Source organism: Scyliorhinus canicula, chromosome 16, assembly GCF_902713615.1.
Source record: "Scyliorhinus canicula chromosome 16, sScyCan1.1, whole genome shotgun sequence".
NCBI classification, from domain to species: domain Eukaryota; kingdom Metazoa; phylum Chordata; class Chondrichthyes; order Carcharhiniformes; family Scyliorhinidae; genus Scyliorhinus; species Scyliorhinus canicula.
The window spans coordinates 141,279,307-141,295,188 of record NC_052161.1 but is presented as its reverse complement, the minus strand read 5'-3'; the positions used below and the strand labels follow the sequence as shown (position 1 = coordinate 141,295,188).

The 15,882-nt window shown below is 43.7% G+C and overlaps 1 protein-coding gene across 3 annotated transcripts in view; it reads left to right on the top strand.

Annotated features, from left to right (window-relative positions):
• LOC119979500 (guanine nucleotide-binding protein G(I)/G(S)/G(T) subunit beta-1) overlaps window positions 1-3,843 on the top strand; it is an 82,694-nt gene extending 78,851 nt beyond the window's left edge. For all 3 annotated transcript variants that reach the window (XM_038821809.1, XM_038821808.1, XM_038821807.1), the window contains exons 10-11: window positions 203-316; window positions 2,318-3,843. In XM_038821809.1, coding sequence (XP_038677737.1) covers window positions 203-309 — 107 coding nt within the window. In that variant the 3' untranslated portion in view covers window positions 310-316; window positions 2,318-3,843. The remainder of the gene's footprint in view (window positions 1-202; window positions 317-2,317) is intronic.
• Window positions 3,844-15,882: the final 12,039 nt, after the last annotated feature.

Genomic DNA, 15,882 nt, shown 5'->3' with positions numbered 1-15,882 from the left:
TTATTTTTGTAATGGCAGCAAACATATCACATAATTTTTTTTCAAATAAAGCACCGAGGATACATGAGCAGAGATCGAAAGCTGGACTGCGTAGTGTTTAATCAAATTAGCCCTAAATTAGAATTAATAAATGAGAAGAATCATTAGGTTTGTAGTATTTTCCACATACCTGCTGAATGATTTTTCTCTATTGCTATTTCAGGTGTTCTGGCTGGCCATGATAATCGTGTGAGCTGCCTGGGTGTTACTGATGATGGCATGGCAGTTGCAACAGGATCATGGGATAGTTTTCTGAAGATCTGGAACTAAATCTTAGGTTGGTTGAGCAGTTTTGGTCTGCAGCTAAGTATGGCCCAACACAGTAAGCTCTTTCTTTGCAGTAGGCTCAATTGGTGTGAGAGATCAGTTTGATTGTAAAATCAAGTTGTGATCTTAGTGGAAGAAAATGCAATCCGTATATTTACAGATCACAGTAAGCTGCAAAAGAGTCATTGACAGTTTCTAATCGCTATTGCCCTTTGTCCCTGCATCGATTTTGCAGTCTTTGTGAGCTTATTCTGCACAATTTCTCTTATTACTTTATGAAGAGAATTCTGCAAGTGAGTAGTGGTGCAGTTTGTCAATGATACTGTGGAGGTTCTTGGAATATCTTCTCATTGGTCTCCTTGAGTATGATTTTAATAAAAACCCAGAAAGTATACTGGTTCACTCTCACTTTTCTGATTAATAAAGTTTGCTCTTTTTCATGCTTTGTGAAGAGAAGCATTTGCTGCCAAATCTCAATGCGCAAACATCAAAGAAAGGAAATCTGTTTCTTGCTGTGTAATTTTCCAGGTTTCCATATAAGCAATTGAGAAGAAAATATCTTGACACAAAATCTGGCTGCAGCTTCTGGAGTGAAAGTTCATGCTATTTCTAAAAAGTTTTCTACACTGCTGTATTTCCTCATGTTGGGCTGAATCAGATATAGTGTTCCCGGATGTATTCTGGATCTGATTTTATAAAGCAAACCTGTGAAGTGCATGAAGAGTGACAAATTTGTTAAAGGGCACATTACCAATTTTTTCTTGACTACCACGGGCACTTCATCCTTCATTCTGCAGCATAACTTATTTTGGTCATTGGAGAATCACCTTTTGGTAGCCAAGCTTCTAGAAAATCATCGAGTAAGACCTCACGGTAGCCTCACGGTAGCATGGTGGTTAGCATCAATGCTTCACAGCTCCAGGGTCCCAGGTTCGATTCCCGGCTGGGTCACTGTCTGTGTGGAGTCTGCACGTCCTCCCCGTGTGTGCGTGGGTTTCCTCCGGGTGCTCCGGTTTCCTCCCACAGTCCAAAGATGTGCGGGTTAGGTGGATTGGCCATGCTAAATTGCCCGTAGTGTAAGGTTAATGGGGGGATTGTTGGGTTACGGGTATACGGGTTACGTGGGTTTAAGTAGGGTGATCATTGCTCGGCACAACATTGAGGGCCGAAGGGCCTGTTCTGTGCTGTACTGTTCTATGTTCTATGTTCTAAGACCCACAATGGTTCTCGCCCTGGTCATAACTTTTCTCTTCAAGTCACTCCACCTAGCAATTGGCCTTCAAGAATGAGTGCTTTCCTAATTAAAGGCAGTGCTGTGATTTGCGGAGTTATTGCACTAACTTCAAGCTGCTATCGCATCACTGTGAGCAGTATTTAATCTGCCTTTCGGCAGGGCAGATCACAAACTCTGAAGGTATCTCCTAAGTTTAATTTGAGTGAAAGAATTGTAATTTTACCTGCTGCCTAGCAATTGAAAATTGGGCATAATTTCCAGATATTTGCAGAACAGCAAGTTGCAGTTTATTTAGCTCCTGGGCAAGCTGGTGACATTTTCATCTATTTGTTCCACAAACAAACATTTCTCCAGAACCTTGCAAGCTACAGGGTGTTCCTGTCATTTGGTGGAGGAAAAAAAGATGGGCTTCTTTTGCTTGAAGGTTATAGAATACAAAAATAAAATGGCTTATAATTGCAAAAATTACCTAACCAATAAATGGCCCTCTTTGTATTTGGAATCTTTTTGGAATATTCCATGTGTTTTGAGTATAAAAAATCGATGTGAACTTAAGGTGTTTAACCTGAGGAGTAACACCATGGATTAGCAACCCAATTTGTAAAGCAAGCAATCAAATCATAACGTTCTGAACAATGTGCTGTAGCGTTGCCTTATTTACATCAAATGCCAGGACATAGTGTTGATGTTCAGTCACAAAGTTCTCATTTCCGATTTCTGCCTAAACAAGGAGCAATGGTACAGTGCTCACAAAATTAAACTTCTTTTGCTTTCCAGATTGCAGACGGACTCCATGGTGACTGGAAGACCATTCCACATTCAATGACATTGCATATCCGATCCACTGATACTGACTTGGACACCCCCAACTTCAAAGGGCAAAATGTACTTTTAACCTTTGCTATAATGAAGAGCACAATGTTAGGCATCTTTAAATGGAAGATTCTGTGGTATAAAAATGAGATTGCGCATTCCTTTTGGGACCATTATTTTGTTTCTGTCTTGAGAAAACACTATCATCCCACAAAATGTAACTATAAAATAAACTTGGTAATCATGAATCAACAGCTAATTTCTCAGTAGTTTAAAATCTTAGATCCATGAAGGTTTGCTGTCAGTTAAGGGTTGAAAGCTCAGTTTTAACACACATCTCGATTTTAAGTTGTGTTTTTAGCTAAGGAATTTGCTGGTATGAAATTTATCTGCTAACCAAGGGAGTCCTAGAGCAGCATCATTCTGGTTTGTCAATGACTGTAAATTAGTCCCAAAGCTATCTTCTTTTTGGTCTTGTCCTGCCACGGACCTTCTGTTGCACAAATATTGCATTTAAAATGTGTTGGAACTAAAGTAGCCAAGCACACAGTACTGGTAATGAATGCTTGTTTTTTTTTTAAATAATGTTATATTTTCCCCCTTCACCTTTGTGGGTAATGTAGAAAAATTAAAACTCCCCAATGAATTTTAAACTGGTGGGTTTCTCAGTGAAGTTGTTCGGGGTTCTCTCTCTGCCCATACTAACTGAAGATTCCTGCTTGTAGCAGCCGCAGATGTCCTGTGCTTGGATTTGGTCATTGTGTGTATCAAATGATGTAAGTCAATGTTGAAAATAATGATCTTGAGGTTTCTAAGTTAATTTTTTTGGGAGGTTTTTTTTTTGTTTTTCCTTTTGCCATGGGAGGGTTTACTCTTATAGAAGCATGCTGTAGAATTGCAAAAAGTGCTTATGGAATTAAGTCAGTAGATGTTCTTTTAAGACACACCTGTTAAATTGTAACCATTGCAGCTGTAATCATGGCTACTCTGTGCATAATCAATGAAGAATTTTTAAAAAGCTATGCACTTTCTGGAGTAGCGCGCTCACAACAGACTTGGCCTGTTCAAATTATCTTCACCTTGAATGATTCTTAAGGAAACGAACCATCCTGTTTATACATTAAAAATTGAAATTCTTTATGTAGAAAGCTTAATGTTAGAATCATTTTCTAGAACAGGTTTCTGGCTTTCTGATTTTGCTGAGTTGAACAGCAGGGTTTTCTGCACCATACTGTAAACAGAAGTGCTCTTTACTAGCATTAGTGGCTTTCTCATTCTGTTTCTGCAAACCTGTACAGATGTGCTGTAATTGTGTGTAGGCCTGGACTGGCGACTCTCCCCATTAATTCTCTAGGTCTTTCCTCACTCCTTTCCTTTTGCCTTTTGTATTTAATTTTGAAGTCGGTGTACTACAAGAAAGCTGGATGCAAGATAGATAACTATATTAAAATGTACTGTTATTTAAGATGTAATAAAGCAGTTTGACATGAGGTATGTCTCGACTAGTTACTTTTATGATACGTTTCCATAGACTTGCAGAAGCAAGATTTTCCACCATTAATTGGAAATTTCAAAAGCCCCAGACACTGAATCAGAAGAAATTTGGTAATATCAAGTTCCCATTCCTGGCCTGCTTTCAGCTGTTCAATGGAGCACAGGCAACACTCCGCACATAGCTTCAGCACTGCATGGGAGGGCATGCTGCACCCAACTAAAGTAGGGCAATGGAAGGTGGCACAGACAGCACACACCAGACAATAATTTACCAGCACAAAATACACCAAAACACCACTCCCCAAAAGCTGTCCCCGGTGTTGACTTCTGACTCTTTTGCAAGGCTTACTTGCTACTGCACAATATCATGTACACTGTACTTTGTTTTTGCATGCTATGAATGTAATGTATGATTTCTAGCTCGAGAAATTGGCCTAATAAAACTAATACTAACCTTAAGCTGTCAGTGTCAGAAATTCTACCATTTCTTTCTCTCATGCAATGGCTTGTAATTGTTTTGTATGTTGTCAATGTTTATTTGCTCCCTTTCTCTCCTGGAATATAGTGATTCCTGCTGAAATGTGATTGTTTTTTTAAATAAATTTAGAATACCCAATTATTTTTTTCCAATGAAGGGGCAATTCTACCCTGTACATCTTATTGGGTTGTGGGGGTGAGACCCACGCAGTCACGGGGAGAATGTGCAGACTCCGCACTGACAGTGACCCGAGATAGGACCCGGGTCCTCGGTGCTGTGAGGCAGCCGTGCTAACCACTGCGCCATCGTGCTGCCCCTGAAATGTGATTTTTGTTGCAGCCTTTACTGGAGTGGCCTTAAAACATGGTTGCCCAAATCATACTGTCAGGCTCAATCTTGTTTCCTGGCGGTCAGATTTGAAACTTGTCAATCTGCCTTGCAGTGCTTTTCCATTCCATGTGCTTACCCAAGCAGCCTCAGAAATGAATTGAGCATAAATGCTGAACTTGTGCCAATTGTCATGTTTTTAATGTTGTCAAACACCCATTTCATTTTTATTCTCTATCCTGAGCTCAACATTTTCACTGTCCAGGAGATGCTCATTTGTCCAAGTAAAAAAAGTGGTTGACCTGCATACATTTTGTAAAATAAAAATATTGAGCTGCCATCCAGAACTTAGAAGATCCAGTTCTGAAACATATCAAAGCCATCACTCAGCCACTTGTGCAGGAATCTCAATGGGTAAAGATGCCTGTACAAATCACTGAAATAATAGTTGATCTAAATGAAATCCAATGCCTTAAATAGAAACACTTGTAACTAGCGTGCTGCCACTGTTTAAAGGGTGTAGTTCAGTAGTCTTCAGTGAGGTGTTCCAGCACAGGTTTACTGGCTACACTGCACCAATTTTGTTTGGTGTGAAAATTTCATGAATCAAGCCATGATTTATGCTTCCAGGTTATGCACTTTGCGACATTGCACATTCCATTGGTCTCTTTTCCTGGTTACATAATTTACTTTTCCTAATTTAAAATGGACAGGTAAAAACCGATTTCTCAGATGAGCAACTTAATGCTGTTTTTGCATTGGGTCCAACTGGGGGTTAAAAATGCCATTTCACTTAACTAATCCCATTTCACTTAACTAATCCCTTCTCGAGTCATTTTAGGTAGCACAGTGGTTAACACAGTTGCTTCACAGCTCCAGGGTCCCAGGTTCGATTCCCGGCCTCGGGTCACTGTCTGTGTGGAGTCTGCATATTCTCCCCCTATCTGCGTGGGTTTCCTCCGGGTGCTCCGGCTTCCTCCCACAGTCCAAAGATGTGCAGGTTAGGTGCGTTGGCTATGCTAAATTGCCCTTGGTGTCGAAAAGAAAATGCCAGGTAGGGTTGCGGGGATAAGGTGGAGGTGTGGGCTCAGGTGTGTGCTCTTTACAAGGGTCGGTGCAGACTCGATGGCCGAATGACCTGCACTGTAAATTCTATGATTCACAGCAACAAGGACCCGGGTTCGATTCCCGGCTTGGGTCACTGTCTCTGAAGCGTATGCATGTTCTCCATGTCTGCGTAGGTTTCCTCCCGGGTGCTCCAGTTTCCTCCCACAAGTCCCGAAAGACATGCTTGTTATAATATTAATAATCGCTTATTGTCACAAGTAGGCTTCAATGAAGTTACTGAAAAGCCCCTAGTCACCACATTCCGGAATTGAACCTTCCTCAGGTGAATGAGCAGCGCTCCGAAAGCTCGTGTTTGAAACAAACCTGTTGGACTTTAACCTGGTGTTGTAAGACTTCTTACTGTGCTCACCCCAGTCCAACGCCAGCATCTCCACATCATGGCATTTATTAGGGGCTGGTTTAGCTCACTCAGCTAAATCGCTGGCTTTTCAAGCAGGCCAGCAGCACGGTTCGATTCCCGTACCAGCCTCCCCGGACAGGCGCCGGAATGTGGCGACTGGGGGCTTTTCACAGTAACTTCATTAAAGCCTACTCGTGACAATAAGCGATTTTCATTTCATTATTAGTGACTATTGTGTATGAATCCCTAGTTTTGCACATCACGCACAAGGGGGTGATCATCTCTCAAAGAGCCATGGTCGTTTTTGGTGCTGCATTTTCCAGACAAAGGACTTGAACCTGAAGAATAACAATCAATGTTGACTGGATTCTTTTAGATATGAAACAATTTGGAATGCAGAAATTCAGGTTGTGTAGGGAGAGCATAATGACATGCACCAGCAATGCTACATTTTGTTAGATGTACATAGCACTGTTTAGATGGAAAATCTGCAGCAATTGCGGTCTTATCTGTTCTACAATGGTATACAAGTAGTGCCATTTTGTCTAGGTTAGCATGTTTCTCGGGCAGTGTGTGGGAAAGTTTGCAGAAGCTACTTTATGAGCTTCAAGCTCTGAAGGCTAAATCAAAATGAATTTTGAGAGTTTTAAACAAAATATGGGGCATTGCAAGAACTTCCATGGAAATCGGTCAGTCAGAGGCATGTGGAACAATCCTACACAGCACAGTTGCTTCACAGCTCCAGGGTGCCAGGTTTGATTCCTGGCTTGGGTCATGGTCTGTCAGAGTCTCCACATTCTCCCTGTGTCTGGGTTTCCTCCCACAAGTCCAAAGATGTGGATTGGCCATTCTAAATTGCCCTTGGGGGCTGGTTTAGCACAGTGGGCTAAACAGCTGGCTTGTAATGCAGAACAAGGCCAGCAGCGCGGTTCAATTCCCGTACCGGCCTCCCCGAACAGGCGCCAGAATGTGGCGACGTGGGTCTTTTCACAGTAACTTAATTAAAGCCTACTTGTGACAAGTGATTATTGTTGGTGTTCAAAAGGTTAGGTGGGGATAAAGGGGATAGGGTGGAGGTATGGGGTGCTCGTTCCAAGGGCTGGTGCAGATTTGATGGGCCGAATGGCCTGCACTGTAAATTCTATGATTCTGCAATTGGAAAGGATTTTGTCCTTTTAATCCAAACTGCTCAACCACACTGGCTATGCATCATCCGTTCCCTAGCTTTGCATCAATTACTGTAACTCCCTGTAGCATACACTTACTTGCTCAAGCAGCAGCTTTGAATTTCACCTGTCATGCTTATTGACTGAATTTTGTTCCATCGCTGGAAATTATTGGAAGAATCATATTTATGGACTGCTCCGTAATTTACAGGCAAAATCCTATTGGACAAGGTAGTCTTCAAAATTACTAGGAAGGCTATAGAGCAAATTTCTGCTGATTTGGAAACCCAATATCACTCCTTTTTGTAGTCACTAGAAGTAATATCCAAATTTACAGCCAATTCTACATCTCTCTTCACTTTCAATGTGCAGGGTGATTTTCAACTAATGCAGCAAGAAGACCTGACTCATGTTGGGTCTTGAGGTTTGGTGTTGAAAGAGAATATTTTGCATTTATAAGGACTGTCCAAAGTACTTTACAGCCTATTTAAGTTTTTTTCAAATGCAGCCACTATTGTAGGAAACTGGTCAACTTGCACAAAGGTGCACAATCGAAATAAAAGGCACTGTTACTTATCACGGTGTTTGCCTAACACCTGGTGGTTACCTCTGATATGGGAGTGATTGTTAATGAGTTGTCTACTTGATCAGCAGGAACTACTAGAGCAATGGTGGGCAGGCTGCATGCGGCCCATCAGGGTTCAGAGAATGGCCCGCGACACATTTTGGGTGGCTGGGTGGAGCCGCTGCCCTCACAGTGGAACCTCTGACTGAGGTGATGTCGGGGGAGTGCGAGAGGCGGTTCGCCAAGCATTTGGAGGTGCTGCGGAAGGAGATAATGGGTGCCGATGCAAGAGTGGGTGGAGAGGGCGATTGCCCCTGTAAAGGCAGCAGTGATGAATATGTCGGTTGACGTCAGGGAGCAAGGAGAGAGGTGAAGGAGGCTCTGTCGCAGCACAACGACCAGTTCGCCTCTATGGGGGAGGCGCTGTGGCGGTGGCCAACAAAGGGCTCGGAGCCCCGGTGGAGGACCTGGAGACCATGACAAGGTGACAAAATCTACGAATCACGGGCCTGTCCGAGGGGGTGTAGGGCCCGAGGCCAACTGAGTACTTTACAAAGACGTTGCCAGAGTTGATGGGGAGGGGGAAGAACCCTCCCGCTATGAGTTGAAGAGGACACATTGGTCACTCAGGCCGAAGCCAATGAGCCACCAAGGGTAGTTATAGTCGGCGTCCACGTGAAGGAGAAGGTCCTGAGTTGGGCAAAGCAGAGACTGGAGGTGAAGTGGGATGGTATTGGTACATGAACATACCAAGACCTGACGGCACAGCTGGCAAGAAGGCATGTGGCCTTTGGATGGGTGAAGGTGGCATTATATGGCAGCGGAGTGAGATTCGGAGTGGTCTACCCTAGGAAGTGGAGAGTGGCGCACAACTCAATCAAGGGACTTTTATTTCAAGGCGGCTGAGGCGTTCATGAAGGCTGAAGAACTGGGACTGAGATGAGAGTTGGGGGTTACTGGGGAAGGGGATTGTGTTTTTTTCTATTTGATGTTTTTTTCTGTCTTTTGAATGGGGGTAGTTTACCTTTGTATATATTAGTTCACGTGTATATTGGGTTTTGGGTTTATGTCTCCTTTTTCTATGGGCGCAGTTTTGTATTGTTCTTTAATTTGAGGGAGGGGTGGAGGTTTGTCGGGGTACGTGGGGCCAGGTTACTGAGGAGGAGGAAGGGGGGGGGAGTTGTGGGGGGGGGGGGGGGGGCTGCTGGCAGGGATCACCGCACTATCGAGCGAAAGTTGGCTAGTGAAACGGGAGTGTGGTCTGGGGAAGGGCCGCAGAGTCTGGGCGAACAGCCTTCTATGGGAGGTGTGAAAGGAGTGGGGAGGGGATCGATACTGGGAGAGGAGTTTGCAAGAGGATCTGGGGGGGGGGGGGGCGGGGGGCAACAGGGTTGGGGTTATGATGGCAGATTTGGGGGGTGGGGTGGGGGCAGTGAGACGCCCCTGGTCAGAATAGTGACGTGGGATGTGAGGGGGTGAAGAGATTCAGAGTTTCTGTGCCCTTGAAGAGTTTAAAGGCTGATGTGATGCTGCAGGTGACCCATTTGAGGGTGAAGGATTAGTGAAAGTTTATTTAAAAATTTAAGGACAAGTTGGCGCCGTTGATGGTGGGAATGTCTGAGAATGCGAGGGGTAGGGGTAACTTACCGCAAACAATGGGGCAGGCTTCCATCTCGCTGTTAAAGCACAGTAAGAAGTCTTACAACACCAGGTTAAAGTCCAACAGGTTTGTTTCAAACACTAGCTTTCGGAGCACTGCTCCTTCCTCTATGGGGAGGGATTGGAGAGGGGGGGGTCGTTTCGGCGATTTACGGAAGGAGTTTGGAGGAGGATGGGGGTTAAGACAAATTGCGAGGAAGAGTTGGGGGTAGTGCTGGAGGAGGATCTGTCGTGTGAGGTGCTGCGGAGGGTTGAAAAAAATGAAAATCACTTATTGTCACGAGTAGGCTTCAATTAAGTTACTGTGAAAAGCCCCTAGTCGCCACATTCCGGCGCCTCTTCGGGGAGGCTGGTACTGGGTTGAGGCTGATACAGCTGAGTGTAGTATACAAGGATGAGCCGGCTGTTCGAGGGGGTGGAGGATGTCTGTGAGTGATGTGGGAGGAGCCCCACGGACCATGTTTATATGTTTTGGGTCTGCTCGAAGCTGGAAAGGTGTGGAAGATGGTTTTCAGCACCATTTTGGGGCTTTTACATGTGGACATGGAGCCCGGTCCTCTGGAAGCCGTATTTGGGATTTTGGACCAGCTGGAGGTGCAGGGGTAGATGTTTTAGCCTTCGTCTCACTGATCGCTCGTACTGAGTCTTGCTGGGGTGGAGGTCAGCCTCTCCGCCCTGCACCTCGGCGAGGAGGGGGGGGCCCAGTTGGAGGTTTTGGCTCTGGAGAAGGTGACGTTTGCTCTGAGGGGGGGGGGGGGGCGGGGGGGGGCGAGTGAGGGGTTCTACAATTGTTGGGGTTTGTTCATCATGCACTTTTGGGAGTTAGTTACCGTTGACTGTTGTGGGGGGGGGGGGTGCTGCGGGTTGTTCTGTTTTATAAAATTATTGAAAATTTTCAAATATAATAATACTTTTTTAAAAAAACAAAGCCAAAATCTATCTCAATAATACCCTATTCAGAGATTGATTTTCAATAAAATATTTCCACCATTTTTCAAGTACCATTCCTGAAGGATAAATTCCTGAAAGAATATTTTCTCTTAAAATTCCTGATTATCAAAAGGATTTGGGAGCAGGTAACTAAATTCCTTGTGATTTCTGTATTTGCTGCAGGAATGTTGGCTCTCAGAACCTCTGGTCAGTATAATGTTATCCCTGTAAATGTATGAAGGGTTTGGGGTTATAAACTAGACTCCAACACAGTCTATCAGGGAATTTTGAAAAAATCTTTTACCCAGAGCGTGGTGAGAATGTGGAACTTGCTGATATGTCATAGTCCCAGAGGGTCGCAAGTTGCTCTCCCTTTTGAGATGATGTGGAGATGCCGGCGTTGGACTGGGGTGAGCACATTAAGAAGTCTGACAACAGCAGGTTAAAGTCTAACAGGTTTGTTTTCAAACACTGCTCCTTCCTCAGGTGAAGACTTCTTACGGTGCTCCCTTTTGAGAGATAGAGCTGACTGGTGGTGATTTTTCTTTTGGCAATTTAGCCTGGCCAATCCACCTACCCTGCACATCTTTGGGTTGTTGGGGTGAAACCCACGCAGACACGGGGAGAATGTGCAAACTCCACACGGACAGCAGTGACCCAGGGTCTGGTAGCAGTGCTAATCACTGTGCCACCGTGCTGCCCAACAGGTGGTGATTTAACCTGAGGATCACCAGACCTTCAAGCGAGGGGCAAGTTTAAGAAGGCGGGGCCTTAGTGGATACCTCAACCGGTACGGGATTTGAACCCGCACTGTTGCGTCGCTTCACATCACAAATCAACCATCCAGCCCAATAAGCTAATTGACCCTCGTGTCGGAGGAACCTTAACTGTAAGAAACTCTTTTAAGTTATTTTAATTTGAGGCAGACCTATCTCATAGGAAAGGGGTTCAGCTACAAGCAGCCCGAGGTATGAGTGTGTGGAGTCCCCCTATAATAAGTGACATTAACTCGATTTGAAACACCGAGATAGTTGATTAATACTGAATCAGTTCAAAGAACAGGTTCAAAAATTTTGATCTGGGGCCAGAAATGTTGCATTTGAAAGTTTTGGGATTGAATCCGAGACTAGTTTTATTCAACTTCTCATTCTTATTGGACAATTTTTTTAAACTGCCTTGTCTTGAGTTGTGTCTGCCACACCTGCTCTCTCGTCCATTTTTCAGTTCAAGGAAGCATCAAAGATGGCCGGGCACTATCCAAATTCTTCACTGGAATATACTAGCAAAATTAATACATTCGCTGATCCTTTGTCTGATTGCTTCTTGTGAAATTTTGATGTTGCAAAGTAGCTGCCCACATTACAATGATCATTGGATTCCAACACAATATTTCACTGAGTTGCTATGAGCTGTTTCTATGATGTGATATAGGATAGACGCAAGAAAATCTATGTTTATTGGTGTAAGTGGTTTATGATTGATAACTGTTTAGAAGGTGTCAATTTTCCATAATGGGTGTTATACTGTTGAACAGTGATTCATGAAAATGGCACTGCGCTGATGTCACATAATTTATCTGGGATTTTGCATTCAAGGTAACTGTAGCATTTCAAAATGTAAGGCAGTTACAATAATCAGTATATTACATCAGGAATATTTTTTCAGTATAAAGTTTTGTGATTCAACTCTAATACGTCACTGTGAGAGAAATGGAGCTTGTATTTCTATAGCTCCTTTCATGACCTGAGTACATCCCAAAACACTTCACACCCAACTCTGTGTACTGGAAGTACAGTGGCTGATGTGATCAGGTAACGGAACATTCAAAGTCCCACACTGATGTGTTACAGCCCAGTTATTTCTGTTTCAGTGGAGCTATTAAGAGGGATATATATTGGCAAGGACAGCAGGAGAATCATCCTACACAGCTTTGAAATAGTTCTATACTTTCTTTAGCACCCACCTGAGAGGAGGGATGGTTTAAATGTAACATCTCCTCTGATGGTTGCAACTCTGACTGTGCAGCAGTCCCTCAGTACTTAATTGGGGGCCTAGATTACACACGCCAAGCCTCTAGAATAGGGAATTGTATCAATGGCTTTCTGACTCACAGGCAGAGAATGCTAACCATTGAACCACATCTAACTTTGATTCACTAATCTGGGCCCAACTTCCAAAAGTCTGTGTTATCTGTAACCCCTTTACAAAGTACTTTTAGGTAAGTGCCTAAAGTGCCATTTTAGGTAAACGCTACCTACAGAATAATATATTGTTTCACCTCTTCTATTTATTACAATAGTGGCCGAGTACATCCCTATCCAGAAAATGTAAACGTGAATTGCACAGCCTGTTGGTAAGACAGCCATGAACCATCAATGCTGAGTTAAGCAGGGATTGGATGCATTTTAGACGAAAGAGTGTCTCCTCCATTGAGGTGAAATGTTTGCCGTCCTCAGTAATAGTTTCACTGATGTAATTTCAAGCTTTGTGCAGTAGTGCAATGTGAATTTTGCAGCAATACTGTCACATATCACACACTGAGGTAGACTCCATCAGAATTACACATGCAAGGTTCTGAATAAATAAAGACTTGTCCGGGCTTTGCCCTTATTACTTTGGCAGGAAAGGATTTAGTTTATACACCAATTATTTTCTATAGGTAATGCAGGATGGAGAATGAGCTCTTTTACACATATACATAGTGACACTGCTAAAAGGACAGCATAGAGATGATTGGACAATCATCCCACCAATCACACCTGGAGACTACACTTCTGGAAGTAACTGGGGTTACTGTGGAGTTTGTATGAAGGTGATATGAACATCAGAGGCAAAAAGCTTTTTTGACGTCCTTGCCAACTTCAACCAACTAATCATTCATCTTATTGCGTTTGTGAAATTCTGTCGTGCTTAAATAGACAGCACCTGATTATAGAGCAGTAACAAGCTCTTAAAAATAATTCTGATTGTGAGGCACTTTGCAACAACCTTGGCGAAAGAGGCTAAAATATTGCACATTCTTTTTCTTTCGGGCTGTTCCAAGGGACGCACACCAGAATAAACATCAAGTGCGGCTGGAGGACCATCAATTGGGTGAAAGACGCCCTTTGGCCTGCCCGGAAACGTGTTGGTCTTCCCGCGCAAAGAGTTGTGGCTGGCCGAATGTTGCAGGCGGGCACATTCCAAAGCCCAGAACTACATACTGAGGAACGCACTAAAGTTTGGCGCAGTGGAGAAGGTTGCTGTGTGGACCATAGTACACCGAGGGGCTGGAAATTGAGTAGAACCCCTTGGGCTGTTCACCCAAGAAGGAATGTACCACAAATATAGGTGTGCAGGATGTTAAATAACACATTAATTTTAACTGTGGAATGTTTAGCTGGTTCAACCAATAAAAGAACAGAGTCAGTGATGGTTACCAGTTTTTATACATTGAGAACATCAGTTTGATAAAACGTCAATTAGAGTAAGTCAAAATGATTACTCAGCTCTTTCTTGCGCTGGAGATATTTGCATAGCAACAACAACGCATGTTTATATAGTGTCTGTAATTTAAATAAATGTCCCAAGCTGCTTCATAAATAGGCAAAAGGAAAACATTCAGTTAGCAAGGGACATGAGACGCAAACATGAAATAAAGACATAGATATGAGTCATGTGCAGCATAAATGGTCCAAATTTGTTCCTCGTCTATATGAGTGACATGATATTTAGGAAATTTTTATGCCGGCAAAGCTTAAAAAAGAAGTTGTGAAATTATTCCAATTTATAACATGTCAAGCTCAGAATAAATGTAGCTCTGCAGAATTTCAACCACTTTATTTCATTCCTTGTTTGCATTTAAAAATAGACCACTGTTGCTGAGCTGCTTTGTAATATTGTGTTTTGGGAAAGATTGCGACATAATGGGCGGCGATCCCCAACGCAAAGGTTCTGCTTCTGCCAATGGGGTGTGAGTGCCACCTGTTGGTGAAACCAAGAGTGTGCATGAAATCAGTCAATTCCACTGAACTGCTGATTCTGTGCACCGCATACAACAAAACTAACATAACAAGCGCTGAAGGCTAATACGCTGCCCAACATTAGATGGCAAGAAGAATAATAACATTTAACTTGGCCTACAATTTACTATCAAGCCAAGAAACAAAATCAAAGAATGATTTGAAAGTAAGCCCAGATCAAACAGTATCTGCCGGTTTAACTCTTCAAGTGCTGTGATGAACTGTTGGGTAAGAACGCCATTGTCGGTGCCAATGGGGTAACCTCCTTTGTGGCCCGATATACATGAGGTGGGCAGACTGGACCAATTGGTGAAGGAAATTAAGTGCAAGCAGAGAATAAGATTTCTGTAGAGAAGGGGCAGCCCGGTGGGACTGCGGCGCTGAGGACCCAGGTTCAAATCCCAGCTCTGGGTCACTGCCCGTGAGGAGTTTGCACATTCTCCCCGTGTCTGCGTGGGTTTCACCCCCACAACCCAAAGATGTGCAGGGTAGGTGGATTGACCACACTAAATTGCCCCTTAATTGTAATAAATAAATAATTGGGTACTCTAAATTTATTAAAAAAAGATTTCCCTAGAGTTCCCGGGTCTGGTTTAGCTCACTGGGCTAAATCGCTGGCTTTTAAAGCAGACCAAAGCAGGCCAGCAGCACGGTTCGATTCCCGTACCAGCCTCCCCGAACAGGCGCCGGAATGTGGCGACTAGGGGCTTTCACAGTAACTTCATTGAAGCCAACTCGTGACAATAAGCGATTTTCATTTTCATTCCAGCAAGCCATGGAAATAGCTTGGGTGATTGAAATTGCGGAGATGACGGCAAATGTGAGACAGTTGTTCTTACCCCTGGGAAGTGTCTGGTTCCAGAGATCATTGTTTCACTTGATGCAGAGAAGGCATTCGACCGGATAGAGTGGGACTACCTCTTTGTGGAGAAATGAGGGTTTGGACCGAGCTTCATAGTGTGGATGCAGCTGTTGTTTGCGGCCCTATTTGCCAGTGTTTGCATTAACAAAGTGACTTCTGAGCCCTTTGGTATATACCGAGGGTACTAGGCAGGGATGTCCAGTGTCCCCTTTGTCATTTGCATTGGCAATAGAGCCACTAGCCATGGTGCTGAGGGCTTTGAAAGCTTAGGAAGGACTAGTTAGAGGAGGGGTGGAACATAGCATCTCCCTAAAGTAATGTTTATTGTCACAAGTAGACTTACATTACATAGATACATAGAACATACAGTGCAGAAGGAGGCCATTCAGCCCATCGAGTCTGCACCGACCCACTTAAGCCCTCACTTCCTCCCGATCCCCATAACCCAATAACCCCTCCTAACCTTTTTGGACACTAAGGACAATTTATACTGGCCAATCCACCTAGCCTGCACGTCTCTGGACTGTGGGAGGAAACAGTGTCTTTCCATCTAAGACACTGCAATGAAGTTACTGTGAA